The sequence below is a fragment of the Gavia stellata genome, chromosome 30 (assembly GCF_030936135.1).
Source record: "Gavia stellata isolate bGavSte3 chromosome 30, bGavSte3.hap2, whole genome shotgun sequence".
Taxonomy (NCBI): Eukaryota; Metazoa; Chordata; class Aves; order Gaviiformes; family Gaviidae; genus Gavia; species Gavia stellata.
The window spans coordinates 858,507-875,772 of NC_082623.1; the positions used below are offsets into that span (position 1 = coordinate 858,507).

Consider the following 17,266-nt stretch of genomic DNA (forward strand, 5'->3'; position numbering starts at 1 on the left):
ACCTGGCCTTCCTCACCGACGCCGAGAAGAAGCGGCAGCTCTACGAGCCCCGCTGGAGCGACGACATGGCCAAGGCGGCGGCAACGGGGGCGGCGGCGGGGGGGGGGCGGCCGGGGCGGCGGCGGCCCCCGCGGCCGGGAGGCGCCCGCCATGTCGCGGAGCCTGTCCCGCTCCGAGCACTCGCTGCTGCCGCCGCGCCCCGCCGGCCCCGCCAAGCCGCCGCCCGCCGGCAAGCCCAGCCGCATCCCCCGCGGGCCCTACGCGGAGGTGAAGCCCCTCAGCAAGGCCCCCGAGGCGGGCGGGGGCGGCGGAGGCGGCAAGTGCGACGACGAGCTGCTGGGCGGGAAGGGGCCGGCGGTGGCGGCGGGCGCCGAGGAGAAGCCCTACCTGAAGGTGGACCCCGAGCTGGTGGTGACGGTGCTGGGCGACCTGGAGCAGCTCCTCTTCAGCCAGATGCTGGGTGAGTGCGGCCATTGCGCCCCGCCGGCCTCGCTGCCAGGGAAATGGCGGGAGTCCGGCTGCCTGAGGCGTCGGGGGCTCCCGCCACCCCCAGGAGGGACCCGCCAGAGGCCGCGTCGCCGTCCCTGGCGCTGGGGAGAAGGAGAAGGGGTGCTGAGGGGGACGGTGCCACCGGCCAGCCCCGGGGCCAGCACACAGCCTCCTCTCGCCTGGGCTCCAGCCTCCTCACGAGGAGGAATGGCAGGTGGCGGTCGAGGTCGTCCTCCCCACGTGTCTTTCCGGTCACTCCTTGCCTCTACGCCCCGCCAAAGAGGGCGGAGGTTGCCCGGCCAGGTGCCGCAGCCGCTCCCTGCCGTCGGGGTGGCTCACCCCAGGGCTTGACCTTGGCCGCTCTTGCCGGGAGGCTGCTGGCGGAGGTGCCGTGCGTAGGGTCCGCGCTGCTGCCTGCGCTTTGGGCAGGAGGCTTCCCATCCAGAGCTCCTCCAAGGTCTTGGGCTCTGGATGAGTAGGGTCCTCCAAGGGTGCTGCCACAGGGTTCGTGTCAGCTGGTTTCAGCCTGTGACCGCCTGCGGCTTGCTATCCCAGCGGGTTTGATCCCGGAGCCTGTGTGGTTGAGAGCTTGTTGTGTGCATGGTGGGTTTTCATCAGAGCAAGGAGCTCTGGCCCCCGGCACTGGCCGTACCTCTGATCTCAGGACCCGCTCCCGCCCTCATGGGCCACGGTGGTGGATACAGGCGTGCCTGGCCCTTGCGTTTCCCTCGTGTGCTGATCTCTAGGAGACCGCGGCAGCCTCGGGAGCCCTCTGCCTCCCACTGAAGCCTGCCCTCCCCTGCGTCCCGACCGGCAGTGCCCGTGTGCTCAGTGGGCTTGGCTGGCAAGGACCGCGTGGGGCTTGCAGCTCCAAGGGGCTCTGTTTGGTTTGGCAAACTGGCGTGAGAAGGTGGCAAACAAGCTCTGCACAGCCATCACGGTGCTCCCATTGCCCGAGCTAGCCAGCTTTAAAGCCTTGGTGGTGGAAGGGAGCAGCAGTACAGGCAGGGCTGGGAGCACTGGTGTGTCCAGTCCCTTCAAGTTCCGTGCCTGGGACCCCCTTTACGGGGGCCGGGAGCTTCTCCAGTGCTTGGAGAGTTGGCTTGAGATGTCTTCTAGCTGCATTGTGAGCAGAACTCTGCGTTGGGGAGAAAGGGGAGAGATTCGCCCCAGCTGGGGGCTGTGGGGGAGGTTTGGAGAGCTGGAGTGAGCTGGAGTACGTGCTGAAGTCCAGTACCTGTGAAGCCGTGCTTGCTGAATCTGGTTCCCTGCTGCACACTCTGCCACTCCAGGAGCCTTTGGAGTGTCACAGCCCCTGCTCCGGTGCGGGGCTCTGGCACAGTGTGCACCAGCACGTGCGGGCGCACAGGCACAGAGCCCTCCCAGGGCATCACCCTCGGCCCCCTGGCCGTGCACAGCCACGGGAGCACCAGCAGTGGTGTGCACCCTGCCTGATCCTCTCCCTGGCAGGGGTCTGCCCCAGCTGCTGGAGCATCCTGGGGCTCGCCGGGGCTGCGCGAGCAGCTCGTGGAAAGCCACAGAGTGAGCTCAAGGCACGGGCAGGCGGACCGTGAGGATGAGCAGGCTGGATGTGTGAGGTTGGCCTTGCAGCGGGGGCTGCAGTGGCTCAGGCTGCCCTGGTGGTCCCACAGCTGGGCTCATGGACATCCATCCTCAGCCCTAATGCTGGAGTAACACCAGATGCCATGGGAGCAGGGCAGAATTGTGGGAGGATATGTCACTTATGGGAATAACGGATCTCCACCCACTGGTGTTGGCATGCCTGGGGGGATCTCAGTGTTCCCCTGTGATGCTCTGCTCTTAGATGGGGGTTTCCTCAGCACCCCTAAGAGAAATTCTTGTGGCTTCCCTGAGGGTGCAGTACTGGCTGATGTGGGAGTGAATCCTGGTTTGTGGCAGTTGCTGGAGTACTGGAGATCCTACCTGCAGGACAGGGACTTGTGCACATGCTGAGGAAGACCGTGGATTGCAGAAGTGCCCCCAACACCTGCTTTGGTTTCTGGGGTGGTTGCCTAGCCCCTGCCTGTGTCAGAGCCTGCTTCAGGGCCACAAGGGCCGACCTTGACCTTGGGAGGTGTTGAGCATCCCTTTGGACTGCACTTACCGTCTGAAGTCTTGGTCAGCGGGCCCGTGAGGACCAAACTTTGCTGAATCTGTCCTCTGAAGTCCCCTGCTCTGCGTATTTGCTGGAATAGGTCATTTTCCAAGATGTACAGACTGCCGGGCTTCCTGTGGTGGGGACTGAGGGCTGGTTGTCCAGTGCTGGGTGGGGACAGCGCCTGGGGTGGGCAGGGCAGGAGCTTAACCCTGCTGAAACGTCACTTTCCTTCCATGGGGCTGTACTTGGGAGTACATGGGAATTGTGCTGTTGAGTCAACCCTACTTAACCAAGCTAACCATGACCTGGCACATCCTTGACAGCCCATGTGGTGGGGATGCTGACAGGAGCTTGGGCATGTGCAGAGGAGGGAGTGGTGTGACAGTGGTGGTGGCTGCTCCGTCACTTCGTACGTGCCGGCAGCAGAACCATGACTGGGGCTGCACAAGCCTGGACACACGCTGAGCTTCTGGTCTTGACCCTTTTGCTTGTTGTCTGGTGCGATCCAGTCAGATGAAACATTCTTCAGGGGTGACAGTACCTTCCACATCCTGGCTCCTCAAGGGAGAGGTGGTTCCTGTGGTGGGGACGGACCCAGAAGCAACAGGATCCCACTTGCTCAGGAGAGTGGGCTTCATGCCCTGCTAAGGCCGAGGAGGGCCAGGAGAGGGGCTTTCTCCTGGTTGCTACAGGAGATGCTTGGGAGGGAGGAAAGGTTTCTCTGCTGTTTTCATGGATCCCTTTGGCAAGAGAAACATCAGCCTGAGCTGTTTAGCCATGTCTGCTGGAGGACACCCTATCCAGAGTGGCACAAGAAGACCCGTAAGCTGGGTGTGTGCTGGGAAGAAAGACGTGGGAGTTGCAGGGACTTCCAGCCTCTGCAGATCTTGTTGTCCTTGAACTGTTGACCTGTGCTGAGAAGCCTGTGCTGCCTCTGCCTAACCTGAGCTCCCTGCTCCACCAGACACGATGGCTTGCAGAGACCTTGTGCATCTTTGGTCTCTACACCTGAGTTCTCATCTCCACCTCGTGCTTCTCCTGCCAGAAGCACTCCCAAGCCTCTGCTGGCCAAAAACACAGTTTATTTAGTAGTGGCCAAATGTTACCTCTCATTTGGTTGCTGCCGCTGTGTCATCTGTTTGATGGCACCGGAGCCTTTGTAGAGCTGCTGGAGATGTAACCACGTTTAAAGCAGAGCTGCCTGCACAAGATGGGAGAGGTCACTGGGACACAGCAACCACATGTGCTTTGTAGAGGCTATTTCCATCATCCAAATTATACATTTCACATCAACCAAAGACCGAGGTTTCTCATCAAAGCTTGCTGGCAGCTGGGGTTGCTAATTACACGCACGCCCGGCCACAGGATGAAGGGTACGGAGGGTGCATGGCCAGCTTGGTGGAAGAGCTCACTGTACAAAGCTCGCCTTGCCTGTCTCCGTGTGTGGTAGACAAGAGCATGCAGGTGCAGAGGGGCTGCGTGTGAGTTCATTAGCACTGGGCTGCGATGCCCAGTGTGATTGCTGCACTTACCTAGAGGTCCCCAGAGCACCTCCAAGATCCTGCAGTTACTTTCTGCAGCCATTTCCTTGGCCATCTCTTGCTGTACATGGTGCCTTTTAAGTGGCTGCTAATTCACCTAAGCGAGTAACTGGCAGGTGTTGCATGGGCCAAAGCCCAGACGGACACACGTGTGATCCCAGGGGAGATGGTGTTCCCCGAAATGCTCGCCGCAGGAGTCTTTGCAGCCCTGCCAAACTCCGCAGGTGCAGCTATAACCAGTCTCAGTCCTGCAGCCGTTGGCTGGCGGCAGGTGAGCAATGCCGCCCTTCCCTGAGCGGCCCAGCGGGGATGTCCTTGCTGGGCAGCATGGGCCCGCCGAGACCTGGTACCTCCATGGTGCTGACACGCAGGCAGGGCAGAACCCAGCTACGCTGGGGCTGGCGGCTGCCTGGGTAGTGGGTGCCAGCAGCCCGTCGGCGGTGGGGAGGAGAGCCAAGGGGCTGGTACGGGCAAATGGGCTCCTTGAAGGGTAGGAGCTTCATGTTGCATTTGACTGTGGTTGGTTTAAAAAAGAAACCACAGCACAGGAAAGACGCTTGGCTGGTGTCTGACACATCCCATGCGAGCACATTCCCAACTCTGGTGAAGATGGTTTCACCAAAGTATCCCTTCCCAAGGAGGTCCCCTCCTGATGACTGTCCTTGCTGGCCAGGCACATGGTGTGGGAATAAAAGGAGCACCTCTGCCCCACAGCGTTCCTGGCTGTTTAATTAAGCGTTAACGGGCCTGTTGCAGCGCTGTGCAGCAATAGCCTGGCTCCCTGGCAGGAGACCATAAGGAGGTCAGAGACCAAGTAGCTCTTCACAGTGATTGGAGCGGGTTATTGCCTCGTAAAGCGGTGCGGCTGTCCTGGTATCACTGTCATGCTAACGTTATTCCTCTCTTAAGGCCTCTGTGTGACAGCACCTATGTGACGAGGTCACTGGGGTGGGGATTTATTTCCTTCTGGCCGCAGAGCTGGACTCCTGCGTTTGGGGTAGGGGTGAGGAGAAAGGGGAGAGGTACGTGGTTGTCTTTCTGCTTCCAGTTTGTTCCTGGGAGCTGACAGCAAGTAGCAGATGTCTCCTCTCTCCAGCTGAGATGGCTGCAGTGACTGGGGAGAAGGACTGGAAATGTGACCCAAGGGCCCCAGAGCTTTCTGCTGAAGCTTTGAGATGTGCCATGTTCCCAGTGATAATGGCAGTGCAGAAAAAGTGCTGAAAAAAATAATAATCCAGATTTGTTTTTCAAAATTTCCCATGGAAAAGTAGCAAAGCAAACATTTGAAGGCAAAAATATTTGGGGATGTACTGCTGAAACAAATTCCTCCCCCAAAGAGCCTGAAAATCGCTGTTCAAATGGGGCTTTCCTAGTGACTGCCTATATCTTGCCCCCAAATTCAACATTTGTCCACTGTGAAAATACATAAATGAATGCAAAATTGTATGCAATTCTGGAAATGCTATTTGGGATCTGCTGGTGGGATGTGACCACAGTGAGGCCTGGGCGATGGCCCCTCAAGGCCTTGCTGTCCTCTGAGAGCAACTGCTGAGGGCTCCTGGGATGCTTTGCTCTTGCAGAAGCACACCCATGGGTCCTGCCTGGTCCAGGTGCCTCGTGAGCAATGTGCTTCCAGCTTGGATGGCACTCAGGGAACTGGTGGCAGTTCTGGGTGCTTATGGAGAGTCCCTTCCTGACGCTCCCTGTCCCCAGCTTTGCATCTTTAGCTTCTCATGCTGCGGCACATGTCTCTGTGCCCACAGCTCTTCCCCAGCACGAGTCCCCTCTGCCATGGCCCTGTTATGTCCATTTAGGTTACCAGCTCATTGCCTTCCCATGCAGCTTCTCATGGTGCCAGACAGCAATTTCCCTGGTCCTCCCTCCCTGCAGTCCTCCCTGCCTGCTCTCACTTGAGCATCCGAGGACAGCACTTGGCTGATGCTTGTGCCCGCTGCATGGGGGAGGATTTGTTCCAGCTCGGCACGGAGCCAGAACGTGCACCCTCTGAGGTGTGTAACCTGTGAGTGATGCCAACCTCTAGTGCCAGCCCGTCTGCCGTGGCCAGCGTGTGCCTCCCGGCTTGCCTGGCTGAGGCGCGGTGCTGCCTGGGGGTGACCAGGCGGTTTTCTGTAGGGCTGTGGTCTCAGGGTCAGCCCACGCCGCTTGCTGGGCTCACAGTGTTGGGCAGACCCGCTGACACGTCCTCTGAATTGGTGACTTGTCCGGTCCAGAGCACTCTTTGTGCCACTGCACCTGTGGCATTTGGTGCCCTGCGTGCGTGGTGGCAGCTATGTCCCGGGACCGTGCGTGTGTGTAGTGTTTCTGGTACCGGTGGCAGCTGCGGTTAGAGCCCAGTAGTGAAGCTGCTGAGTCTGGATCCACTTGCTGGGTGGAGTGGGGACGGCTGCGTCCTTTCGGGGTAGCTTAGTCCTTGTCCTCCCTCTCCAGGCTTCGCACCTTGAGGGTGTCTTGTTCGGAGCTGTGGGGACGCAGGGTGTGGGAGATCAGATACGGTGCAATACTGCCATACCCCCTACGCTGCAAAGTCATGTCCTCCTCTGGGTGCATGAAACAGCTCTCCCAGAGGAGCCAGGGGAGGGGTTGCCAGTTCTCCAGCTGAGCTCGGGAAGGCAGAGTACATGCGAGGTGAGGAGTCCGGCCAGGGAGGCTTGGCGTTGCCTCGTGGTGGAGTGGAGGGGCGCGGGCCGAAGGGGGAGCGGGGTTTTCCCACGCTGCTGCATTGCAGCTTGGAGTCGGGGAGCCGAATGCAGAGGGGAGCTGGGAAGGCAGGGGATGCTGCATTGCAGGGCTGAGATTAGAAGCTGTGCAAATGGAGATGTGCCTGTGTCAAGGCGGGTGTGATACTGAAGAGCAGTGCCCAGTGCACCCGCTGATCTGCTTGTCTTTCCTCTAATCCATTTCTTCCACGTTTTGTTTCACTCGAGCGTTTCTTTCATTCCTTACGCTGTTATTTGTCTTGTCCAATTGAGGCAGTAATGTATTTTTCATTAATTCAGGAGAAGGGCTGAGATTCATCTCCTGCTGGAAGGAGCTGCTGGAATCAGCATAGGGGAGCTTAGCACAAGCACAGCGTGGCTGGGCAGGACGTTTTCCTCACTCCTGGGAGCAGCCTTGCAGCAGGGAGGTGGCTTGAGAGCCTCGTGGCCCCGGCACAGGGGCCAGCGTGGCGTATGAGCTCCCTGGAGGTGCTACATGGGCAGACCACGGGCAGGCACGTGCCCCAGCGCTGCCCAGCGAAACGCAGGCGTGTTCTGCAGCAGGGACACGTGCCTCCACCTTCGCGAACACACGAGCGCGCCAGTGCTGTAGGGAGCACAGGGTTTTCCACAACTACCTGGTGTAGGCATCGGTGACTCACTTACTCACTCCACGCTCCCCTTTGATTTCGTGTCAGCCGTGTTATCTCTGTCCTAGAGCCCTCCCGCTCATCAAGGAGTGAGCGCTTTGCACCCCTCCTCTGGCCAACATACCTGCAAGGGTCTGGCCTGAAGCATCCCCCTGAAATTACGGAAGGAATTTATGGCAAATCCAGGAATTAGTTTCTGAAGATGTAAAGGCAGGGCTGCTCTCCTCGCTTTTTCCCCAGGCTGGATCTTGCCCAGTGGCAGTGCGGGTACAGAGGGGATAGTGAGCTGGCTAGGAGGGACCTTCTAAAGGGGACCCAGGAGGTGAGTTTCAGTTGGGAACTGGAATTGAGGGTTTTGTGCCATGCTCACGAAGCTGCGGTTCCCTTGGCAGGTTGCGAGCCTGACTCGCAGCCGCAGGTGACACGGCAGGAGGGCTGGGCTCCATGCCAGCTCCGATGGCTCACCAGCCGGTCGGCTGGGTTCGGCTGTGGGATGGGAACCTCTCTTGCTCGGTGAGCTGGAAGGATGGCTTGTGGCTGAGGTCCTCTGCAGCTCGTTGAAGCTGCCGGAGGTTGTGGTCGTTCTCGTGCAATCCAGGAAAATGGGAAGAGCCGTGCTGTGGGTGCTGAAGCCTGCAGTGTGTGAGCTGGAGGGGGAAATGTCATAACTGCAGCATGGCAGAGGGGCAGCACCACGCCTTTAGCACTGGGGAAAGGCTGAACTGCTTTTATTTCTAGTGCCAGGCATGCTGGGCGCCAGCCTGCGTGGTTGGGATCTGGGGTTGCTGCATGTCCCACCTCTGCACATCTTGTGCAAGGTTGTGTCACCAAGTGTGACAAAGCTGGCAATGAGACCCTGCAACCAGACAAGCTTCTTCAATAGCTCCCTTATTAAGTGCAGTCTTGGCCAAACCCAGTCCTTACTGGCTCTACTGGGAGCCCAGACTGGCTAAAGCTGAGCTTTTGTGAAGCTTACACCTCTGTGCTTTTTTGGTGGGACTGAAATGTCCCCAATGCCGGCACTGCCCCAGCCCCTGCACTGAGCAGCCTGGCTCTCTCGATTCGGCAAGCAGCCGTGAAGCACGTTCAAAGCTGCAACTCAGGTACAGCTCCATCGCTGGCTATTTATAGCCGTGTGAGCTTTCAGCATAGCCGCGGGCTGAGAATAACTCACTGATGAGACACTTCTCAAAATCACGCGTCCGTTGCCCATGCGCAGCATCGTCGTCTCGGGCTTTCCGCATGTTGGTGTAGGGTACGTCTTGGTCCTGTGCCAGCCCGAATAGATACGAAAAGGAGTTTACCCTGGCGTTTTTTCTAGCCTGGGGGGTCAGATGGTTTGTTGTGGCACCGCTGCGTGGCCCTGTCCTCAGCAGGACACTATCAGCCTTTTGCGGGAGCATGGTGGGGACCCCTTCATGTGTGGCCACAGTTCGGGCTCTGTAAAACCCACCCCATGTAGAGCGGCCCTTCCCTTTTGTAGCCCAGCGTGAGGGGAGATGTGGGTGCTGACAGGGACGGATGTGCTTGGGGAGCAAGGCAAAGGAACCTGCTATTCGGGCTGGGACCTGCGATGTTGAAATTCATCTCTCTAACCAACCCCTTGGGCTGGAAGCGTTAGATGCTGTTGGGGTGTTTCCAGTTCTCTTTATCTCTGACTTGGCATTATATTTCCAAGCTGATGCAAACAAGTGGAAGAATAGATAGCAGGTAATTTGCATGAATTGCTGTGGCGCGGGAGCTCCCCGAGGTGAGCCGGGGCTGGCAGAAAACACACGACGGGCCATTTGATGGGGTGAGCGCGTCCCTCCCCAGCTGGTTCCCAGTGTGGTGCCGCGGGGAACACACTGTCAGCCTTGGCGGCACCCACTCCCACATCCCAAGGCTTCTCCCAGGCTTGGTGGCTCAGAAGCTGGAGAAGGCTTTGCCGGGGCGAGTACAGTGTCATGAACAAACTTGGCGGTTGTGGAGCCGGGCACGGCAGGGGCGTTTCAGCAGGCTCCGAGGTGGGTGCGCTGCTTTGCAGGAGTGGGGACAACTGAGTCCCCCCCCATGTTAAAACCAGGAGGAAAGGCATTTGACAGATTGTGGCTGGGACCTGGGACTGTCCCGGCTCTGCCAGGGCAGGACCAACGTGGGGCCATGGACTCTGCGGCCACCAGAAGCACAGGACCCACAGCCACCCAGCTGTGGCCTTTTGCAGCCACCTTGCCTTTAGCTTCCTGACTTTCACTGCACCAAGGGAGTGATGAGGAGACAGCTCCAAACTCCCAATGCACAAAGCAAAAGCAAGGGAAATAATGAAATTCAGCTTCCTCCCCATGCCAGCAGGGAAGACGGACAGAGAGCGTCCTGGAAGCGTTGCTGCTGTGAGCCCAGGGAGGCATGCGCTGATACCCAAGGAGTCGGCCTCGTGCCGCAGCCGCGCGTCACTGGGCTTGATGTGGCTGCAGACCAAAAGGTGGGAGTGAATTGAGTCTCGCTCTGTTAGCGCTCGGTGTGTTGCTTTCCTGTCCCGCCGGGCTGGGGAAGATGAGACTGCCGAAGGCAAGCAGTGGTGGGGAGTCAATGGGGACAGCCTGCGGGCTTTTGTTCAGTGCTGCTCCAGCCGCTGCCCAGCACCATAGAAGATGGCTGCCCTGCACTCCTGTGTGTCCCACAGACCCCAGGTTCATTTAAAAACATAACAAAAACCCTTTCAGGGAATTGGAGTCACCCTGAGCAGGCCATGCATTGCATCTTGGGATGGGCAACGACGAGGGGTCCTGGGACCAGAGATGCCAGTGCGCAAAGGACCCCTTGGCTCCTGGTAGTGGTGGTTTCTCTCCCAAATAACATGTGTGTAGACTTGGCATGGGGTTAAAATCCTGCTTGGCCTGGAGAATGTGTTGTGTGATCACTGGCCAAGGGGAAGCACTGACAGTTGCCTGACTCCCAGCCGCAGACCTGAGTCTTTTGTGCCTCGGGCTGTACATAGCTGGGGGCTCACAGATCATCAGCGCAGTTGTCTTTCGGCAAATTCCATTTTGATAGCTCACCCCAGGTTGATTTGAGACTGGATACATCACTGTCTGGACCTCCTGTCTCCCACTGTCGAGTGGTTAAATGCACCCCAAAGCTGGCTGCATCCTGACCCCACGGGGAGCCGCAGCACCCAGAGCAAACCCCAAACCTCCTGCTCCTTGGTCCTGTGCCGGCGGTGCCGCAGGCACAGCTGTGACGGGGCAGCGAGGGTTCGTGCCCTACGTGGTGTCTCAGCCTTTCTGCCCAGGACTTTGCCCCGTGTTGGAGCACAAGAGGCACGGCCCATCGCGCTGTCGTCCCCAGCCAGCACAGCCGCAAGGGAGCCGTTACAGCCTGATAGAGCTACAGCAGCCCTGCGGCTGTTCGGTTTTACCTTGGAGACCAGAATGTCCCCCAACAGTTTCAGGGGTGTGGGAGGGACAGAGGTGGTGTCCTTCAATACTCCAGGCTGAGCACAGCAGCAGTTTGGGGACTGATTTACCAGCAGGTCAAGACCCTCCTTCCTTACAGGCAAGAACATCTGGAAGAGGGCAGACGCTCAGGCAGCAGCACCTTCAGCCATCTCATTTTCATTTCCCTGAACCCTTTTAGCTGTGCTTTTACTGCACTGTGCCAAACAGCATCCCGGTGCTGCTGGAGCACTAATATCCATCATCCGGCCGCGGTCTGTAGAGCACTCAGAAATTTTGTGCTATTTTCAGTTAGTTTTCCAAGTTGAGCTTATTGGCTCATGGGCATTTGCTCCCAGATGGAGAACATGTGGCCGGTTCCTGCAAGGGGAGGGGAACAGCCCCACTCATAAAGCAGCATGGGGGATGAGCGAGGGAATCTCTTCCTGCAGCCTGCAAGATGCTTTTGGGGCTGTGCAGAGCGGGGCCTGGAGCTTGGGATTTTAAAGCTGTTTCCAAAACCCTCTGCAAGCAGAATTTGCGTGGCCACGTTGCTTGCAGTGGGAGGTCACCCCCATTCAGATAGCCCCATTATTAGTTGTGGGGAAAGTACAGTAACCTGGGGGCAGGATTAAATCTCAGTTCAGCTGCTGTTTGCACTGCTATGTGCTTCCCAGCCCTGCTTATTTTTGAAAGCGTATAGCGAGTAATAAATTTTCCGGGGTGATTTGCTCGGCAAATAGTCATTGTGTTAAAACTGGTGAAACTCTTGGGGTTCCTGAAAACCTCCCTGCCTTGAACAGGCTGCATGAGCACTTGCAAAATGTAACGGCACGCAAGGAGGAGAGAAACCCAGAGCTCTGAATCAAAAGTAAATTTGCAAAGCAGCTTTTCCAGCCTCGCATTCCCAAGTGGAGGATGTTAACGCACACAATGCTGCTGTGCTGCTTTCCAAAACCAGCCGCTCCGCACCGCAGCAGTGACCAGCGGGGTGAAGCCGCTTTCCCTTTGCTCTGCTCTCGGTTTGCTCATCGTTGCATTCAGGGGGCAGAGGTGCTGATTTGTTTTGTTGCTAAGATTCTCGTTCCCTTTGTGGGAATAAAGCAAATTTTGTTTGGTTGAGATTCTCTATAGCTTCAAAGACAGATCAAATGTGGGTTGCCAGCTTCTTTTTGTATTGCAAGAGATGCCTGTTTTCCATCCCAAACCATCCATGTTTTGCAGCTCAATAGCACATCCTAGACAATGGCTTTAGAAATCAGACGCCTGCATTTTGGACCCACAGTGCTGAGGCAACGCCAAGCGACTCACAGGGTGCCAGAATTCATGTACATGGGGAGAGAGAAGGAGGAAGAAAAACTTGCTCCGATGGGATGTTTCCAAGGAGATCATGGTAATGATCTTCCATTTCCATATAGCTTTTCATCCCCTTGCAGAGTGTTCTCGCTTGCAAGCAGACGTTACACACGTCCTGTGCGCAGAGTGCAGTAGCCGTCCCTAAAATGCACGTTGTAGTGGGGAAGCTCTGGCACAGTGGAGTGGGATCAGCCTGGGGTGGGAGTGACCCCCGAAACTGCAGGAACGCTCAGGGATGCAGGATATCCCTGCCCCTTCGGCAGCACCCCGTGTTCGGCGTCTGTGGGTGCTGGGCACGGCGCAGTGGTGTAGGGAGTGACCTTGCCACTGAGTAACAGTGTCTGAATATGTCTCAATCCTTCCCCAAATCAGTGTTGTGTGTGGGATGTGCCTCACATCAACCAGCATCCAGCTGAGAGCTGCACCGTGGCCGGACGCGTTCTGGCAATTGGCTTGTCGGAGCGAGAGCCCTGTTACGAGCTGTTCAGGTCTCTGTGAGCTCAGCTGGGAGCAGCAGCCCGGGTTTACAGTCAGTGTTGGAGCAGGCTGCGTCCCACGCCAACACTCAGGGTGGTTTTCCTGGCTCATCCATCCCTTTTTTCCCCAGTTGAAGCTGGCTGCCATGCTGGGGGAGCCACGTTAGCCACGGGGAGGATTGCAGGGCTCTGCAGAGGGTCAGCGAGGCCGCATCCACCTCCGGGGTGTGCGGGAGGTTGGTTAATACATGATATTCCCTCGTTCTTCTGAGCGCCTCTCGCTTTCTGAGAGGAGGAAGGCAAGTCTGGAACTCTGCTTCTCCCCTGTGCGGAGATGGGTTTGCAAAAGCCACAGTTTCTTCCGCTTTTTTTTTTCTTCCCTCTTTTCCTGCCCCAGAATTTTTCCCTGGCCTGATGAATTTTTAAACAAAACATGGTGAGGAGAGAACAGGAAAACCCAGGAGAGGACACGGGGTGAAAAAAGTCTGTTTTCGAAACCAGAGTGATTTCAAGTGGAAGTGAAAGTTTAGGGTGTGTTTTTAATTTTAAAATTCCAACTAATTTTAAGTCACTTTATTGGCAGGAGAAAATACCTTTCCTAATGCTCTTTTTAATAAACCCCAGTTTTACAAGTAGAAGCTGTTGGTTGAAAAATGCCATGGAAATATGGAAGTAAAAGGCAACTGCTGTGTCCTTTAATTCCTCCCTCGCCGTGATGGGGGTTGGTGCTTCCTGGAGGCGGGGGGCTGAGGCTGGGTGGGGGGACAGACCCCCCTGCAGATACCTATGGGTGCTTGTCCATCTGTCCATGGGGGATGGCACGTTTGGTCACCTGTATGAGGTGGCTTTGCACGAGGGTGGATGTGGACAGATGTGGTTCCTTGCCCATTCGTGCAGGGCTTTGGGTGCAACGGGCCAAAATTTGGCCCAAATTGGAGCTCTCCGGCTCTTTGCTCTCCAGCTGGAGGACCGGCTGCTTGTAGCTGAAGAAGGTGAAGGAGGCAAAGAGGGAGCACAGAGATGGAGAGGGGAGGTGGAGGTAGGTGAGGGGGCTGGCTCGCACAGCTGAGTATCACCAGGGACCCAAAATCTCGTCACCGGGAGGGCTCGTCCTACTCCATACACTGGGTTTACGCCTGGCGCTGCTGCTGGCACTTCTGTACTTCTGACCTGCAAAAGTCATCCTGAGAGTTTGAATTGGTGATGTAGCCATGAGATACTGTGGACACCTTTCTGTGCTGTGCTTCGTCCCCTACAGAAATCTTCCCCCACCGTGTCCCACCGACGCTGAAGCAAGAGCTGAGCGTCCGCGTTGGAGATGGGCTGCTCTTGCTGCTCTCGCTGCTCTCGCTTGGGTTGGGCTGGTTTCTCACGGCTGTCAGCTTGGCAGGTAGACTGAGTGTTGCTAACAGCTTAAATCCATCGCCTTTAAATTTTGCAGAGCAGAGAGATCTTCTAGCAGATCTCATTGTATTTCATGCTGGAGCAGAAAAAGAAACATTTTGTGGTAATTTTTTCAATGACTTTCCAATTTTTTTTTTCTTGGTAAACTGTCTGCAATCACTTACAGTGTTCCTGAAGGGATTAATTACTCGCTGGAGCTCATTGTGTGTATTTCATATTCAGAACTGTTGGATGCGATGCCTGGCTTGGATCGAGTGAGGGGTCACATGGCGTTTCTTTTTTCATCCTTTTTCCCCTGTTCTGTTTTATCTGTCAGGCTCCTGGTGTGAGTGCTCCCAGTCGCCGATTCGGTGGTCGCTTGCTCGGTACGCCGCACGTGATCACAACTGACTTCCCTGCTCCGCGCTCCTTTGTCAGGGGGAAGCGCAGCCAGGAGAAGACAAATCGCTTCCTTGTTTGAGTGACTTTTGGCTGATGCTTTCCCCTAAGCTGTAGTATTGGCTCGGCTTTTCCTGCAGCGGTTGTGGCTCTGGGCTGCGCATCGTCAGTGCTTGGACAGGCCCCCAGAGCAAATTTGGGGAGAAGAGCTCAAAGCACACTGCAGTGCTGCTTCCCACGGTGGAGAGGGCTTGTCCAGTGCAGGCAGCCATTGCACGGAGGTGGGATGTCTTAGAGGGGATAAATCCTGGCTGCAGTGCTGCCGGAGACCCTACCACACCATCCCTGGAGGGTCGCATTCCCGGGAAGGCGCTGCCTGCAGGACAGCCATGTGCTTGGCACTTGGGCAGCATGGGGAACGGCATTGTCTCCAGCTCAGCGGGGGGGATCCCAAACTGTCCAAGCTGGGGCATGTAACTTGTCGTGCTCTCGGCACGCTTAAACAGTTCCTGCAGCACGCAGGAGACAGGGGCTTGTCGCTGCGCCGGGGTTCGGAGGCGAGCGGCCGCTCTCCTGTTTAACATCCAAGCGAGCAGATGTGCCCTGGGGCTCGGGGCCGCTGTCACCGCACGTCACTCAGCCCTTGGTGTTGGCGAGTGCATGGCAAGGGTGGTGGTGGCAGCTGGCACACGGTGGAGAGCCCGGAGGCTCCACTTAAATCCCTCCTGTTGGTGCTGATGCCTTTTTCAAAGCATTTTCTGCCCTGCCCATCCCCGGCACTGCCAAGCCCTCAGTAAAACATGGACTCATGGGGTGAAACAGCAGTTCTTTGCATTGAATCCTCAAGTATCTGAGTCCGTCCCCTTGCCATAACGCAGGTGATGGATTTGAGGTGAAGAGCACACTTCCTCCATGCTGGCCCTCGCCCCCCTGGGGTGCCTGGGCAGGGGTGCTGTGGGCTTTGGGGTCCCAGGGAGGAGAGCAGGCACCCAGTGGCAGCTCCCAGGGTGGTGGCACAGAGCTTTCTGGTCCCAAGCATCCCCTTCCCTCTCACGGCCCACCCAGGTTTCCTGAAGGAGACAGGATTTTCCTTCCCTGCAAATCACCTTTAGTGGGAAAAACGCAACTGTTGCTCAAGAAAACCTTCTCCCAGTGGTGGGGACGCACTGAGGGCACCGCGAGAGGCGGAGCAGGTTGGGAAGCAGCCGGAGGACAGCGCGGGTCCTGCTGCTGAGTGCACTGAGCCGTTGCCCCTGTGCTCCCACTGGGGAACTGGCTAAGAATAGACAATTTATTCATACGCATCCGTCTCCCTGTGAAGGGTGCTTGAGGCACTGTGCAGCAATTAAAACAAGTTTGTAGTAATAGCACTGGCAGATCAGCAGTGTGGACTCTGGAGCTGGTGGAGGATTTGGCAGTGCTGAGGATGGATGGGGGGAGAGACCAGTGCTACTGACCTCCCCGGCAGAGATCTAGGACCTCCCCGGCAGAGACCCAGCATCTCCCCGGCATGGGGATGCAGGGCAGTGCTGCAAGGCAGCAGCATGAAACCCCAGGAGTCACTGCAGCCGCTGTGTCGGGTGTGGGGCTGCAGGAGGAGCAGGGGGGAAGGCACCTTCCTGGGGTAGGTCTGGAGGAGAGGGTAACGGTGCTGGCAGAGGTAACGGCAGCATTCATGGGGCAGGGGGTGCGCTGCTGGATGAGGCAGGGGTGCAATGCTCTGCCCTCTCTTACTGCAGAGGGGGTGGCCCTGGGGAAGCTGCCTCAGCAGGCAGGAGCGTGGGGTTCACCTGCACTAATTTGGGTCACCCCAGGCTCTCCGCTGAGTTATCGGCATGCCTTATCCCACCTCTGGGCAGGGACCCTGGAGCTGCTGGATACTGCTGGCTGCATGGTGGGCCTGGGGGACAAGCTCAGGGTTTCTGTGTGTCGCCATAAGTGCCACAGTGCCCTCTTCCAGCAAACCTGCTGCACACTGCGTGACGCTTCGTTTTTGGGAGAGCATAGCAGGTTTGCTTTGGGATGCACATCACCTGGGCAGCTGATGTGGCAGACCAAAGGGACCCCAAAAGGTATGATGTGCACATCAGTCCTCAGCCCTGCCTGGGTTGCTATCGCAAATTCTACCACAATTTTCCGGGGGTGAATCTTGCCCTGGTGCCTGGTAGGACCGGCACCCCCGGGCACTGCTCCAGCCAGCAGTGCTCACCCACCCCAAAGCTGGGGGACCGCAGGTGGAGGGAGACCCTAAGCCTTGCAGGATCCCAGTGATCATATGTGCAGCGGACTTGTTTCCGGCTCTCTGCAGGCTGCTGTGCCCAGTGCCAGAGTGAATTTGGCACCTGGCCCTCCTGCAAGGCTGGGGCTGGGGGAGAAGAAAGGCTGAGCCCTTCCTGCTGCCCGAGTCGCAGGCAGGAGATTCAATTACCCCTGTGCTCGCACAATGGCCGTTTATCTCCGGGAGCAAAACCCTGGTAACCGTCAGGGCAGAGCGTGAAGGGCTGATTAGAGGGTGTGCGGGGAAGGGCGCGGGGGTCGCGTGCAGGCACTTCCCTTCCCATTTCCAGGGCTTTCCATGGTAATGGCTCCTATTTTCCTCTGTTGTTAGGACGTCACTCACATGCGGCTCGAACAACATCTGTCAAAACATGCCCCCCCCACCCCGCCACCCCGTTCTTGGGGCTCCTGGGGAAGAGGGATCCGTTGGCCCCGTAATGAGCCTG

At 57.5% G+C, this 17,266-nt stretch overlaps 1 protein-coding gene across 1 annotated transcript in view; it reads left to right on the forward strand.

Moving 5' to 3' along the window:
* Positions 1-434: 434 nt before the first annotated feature.
* The window catches only part of NAV1 (neuron navigator 1), a 56,701-nt gene continuing 39,869 nt past the window's right edge, over positions 435-17,266 (forward strand). The window contains exon 1 of the mRNA XM_059831299.1: positions 435-460. Within this exon, the coding sequence (XP_059687282.1) occupies positions 454-460 (7 nt within the window). The 5' untranslated portion in view covers positions 435-453. The remainder of the gene's footprint in view (positions 461-17,266) is intronic.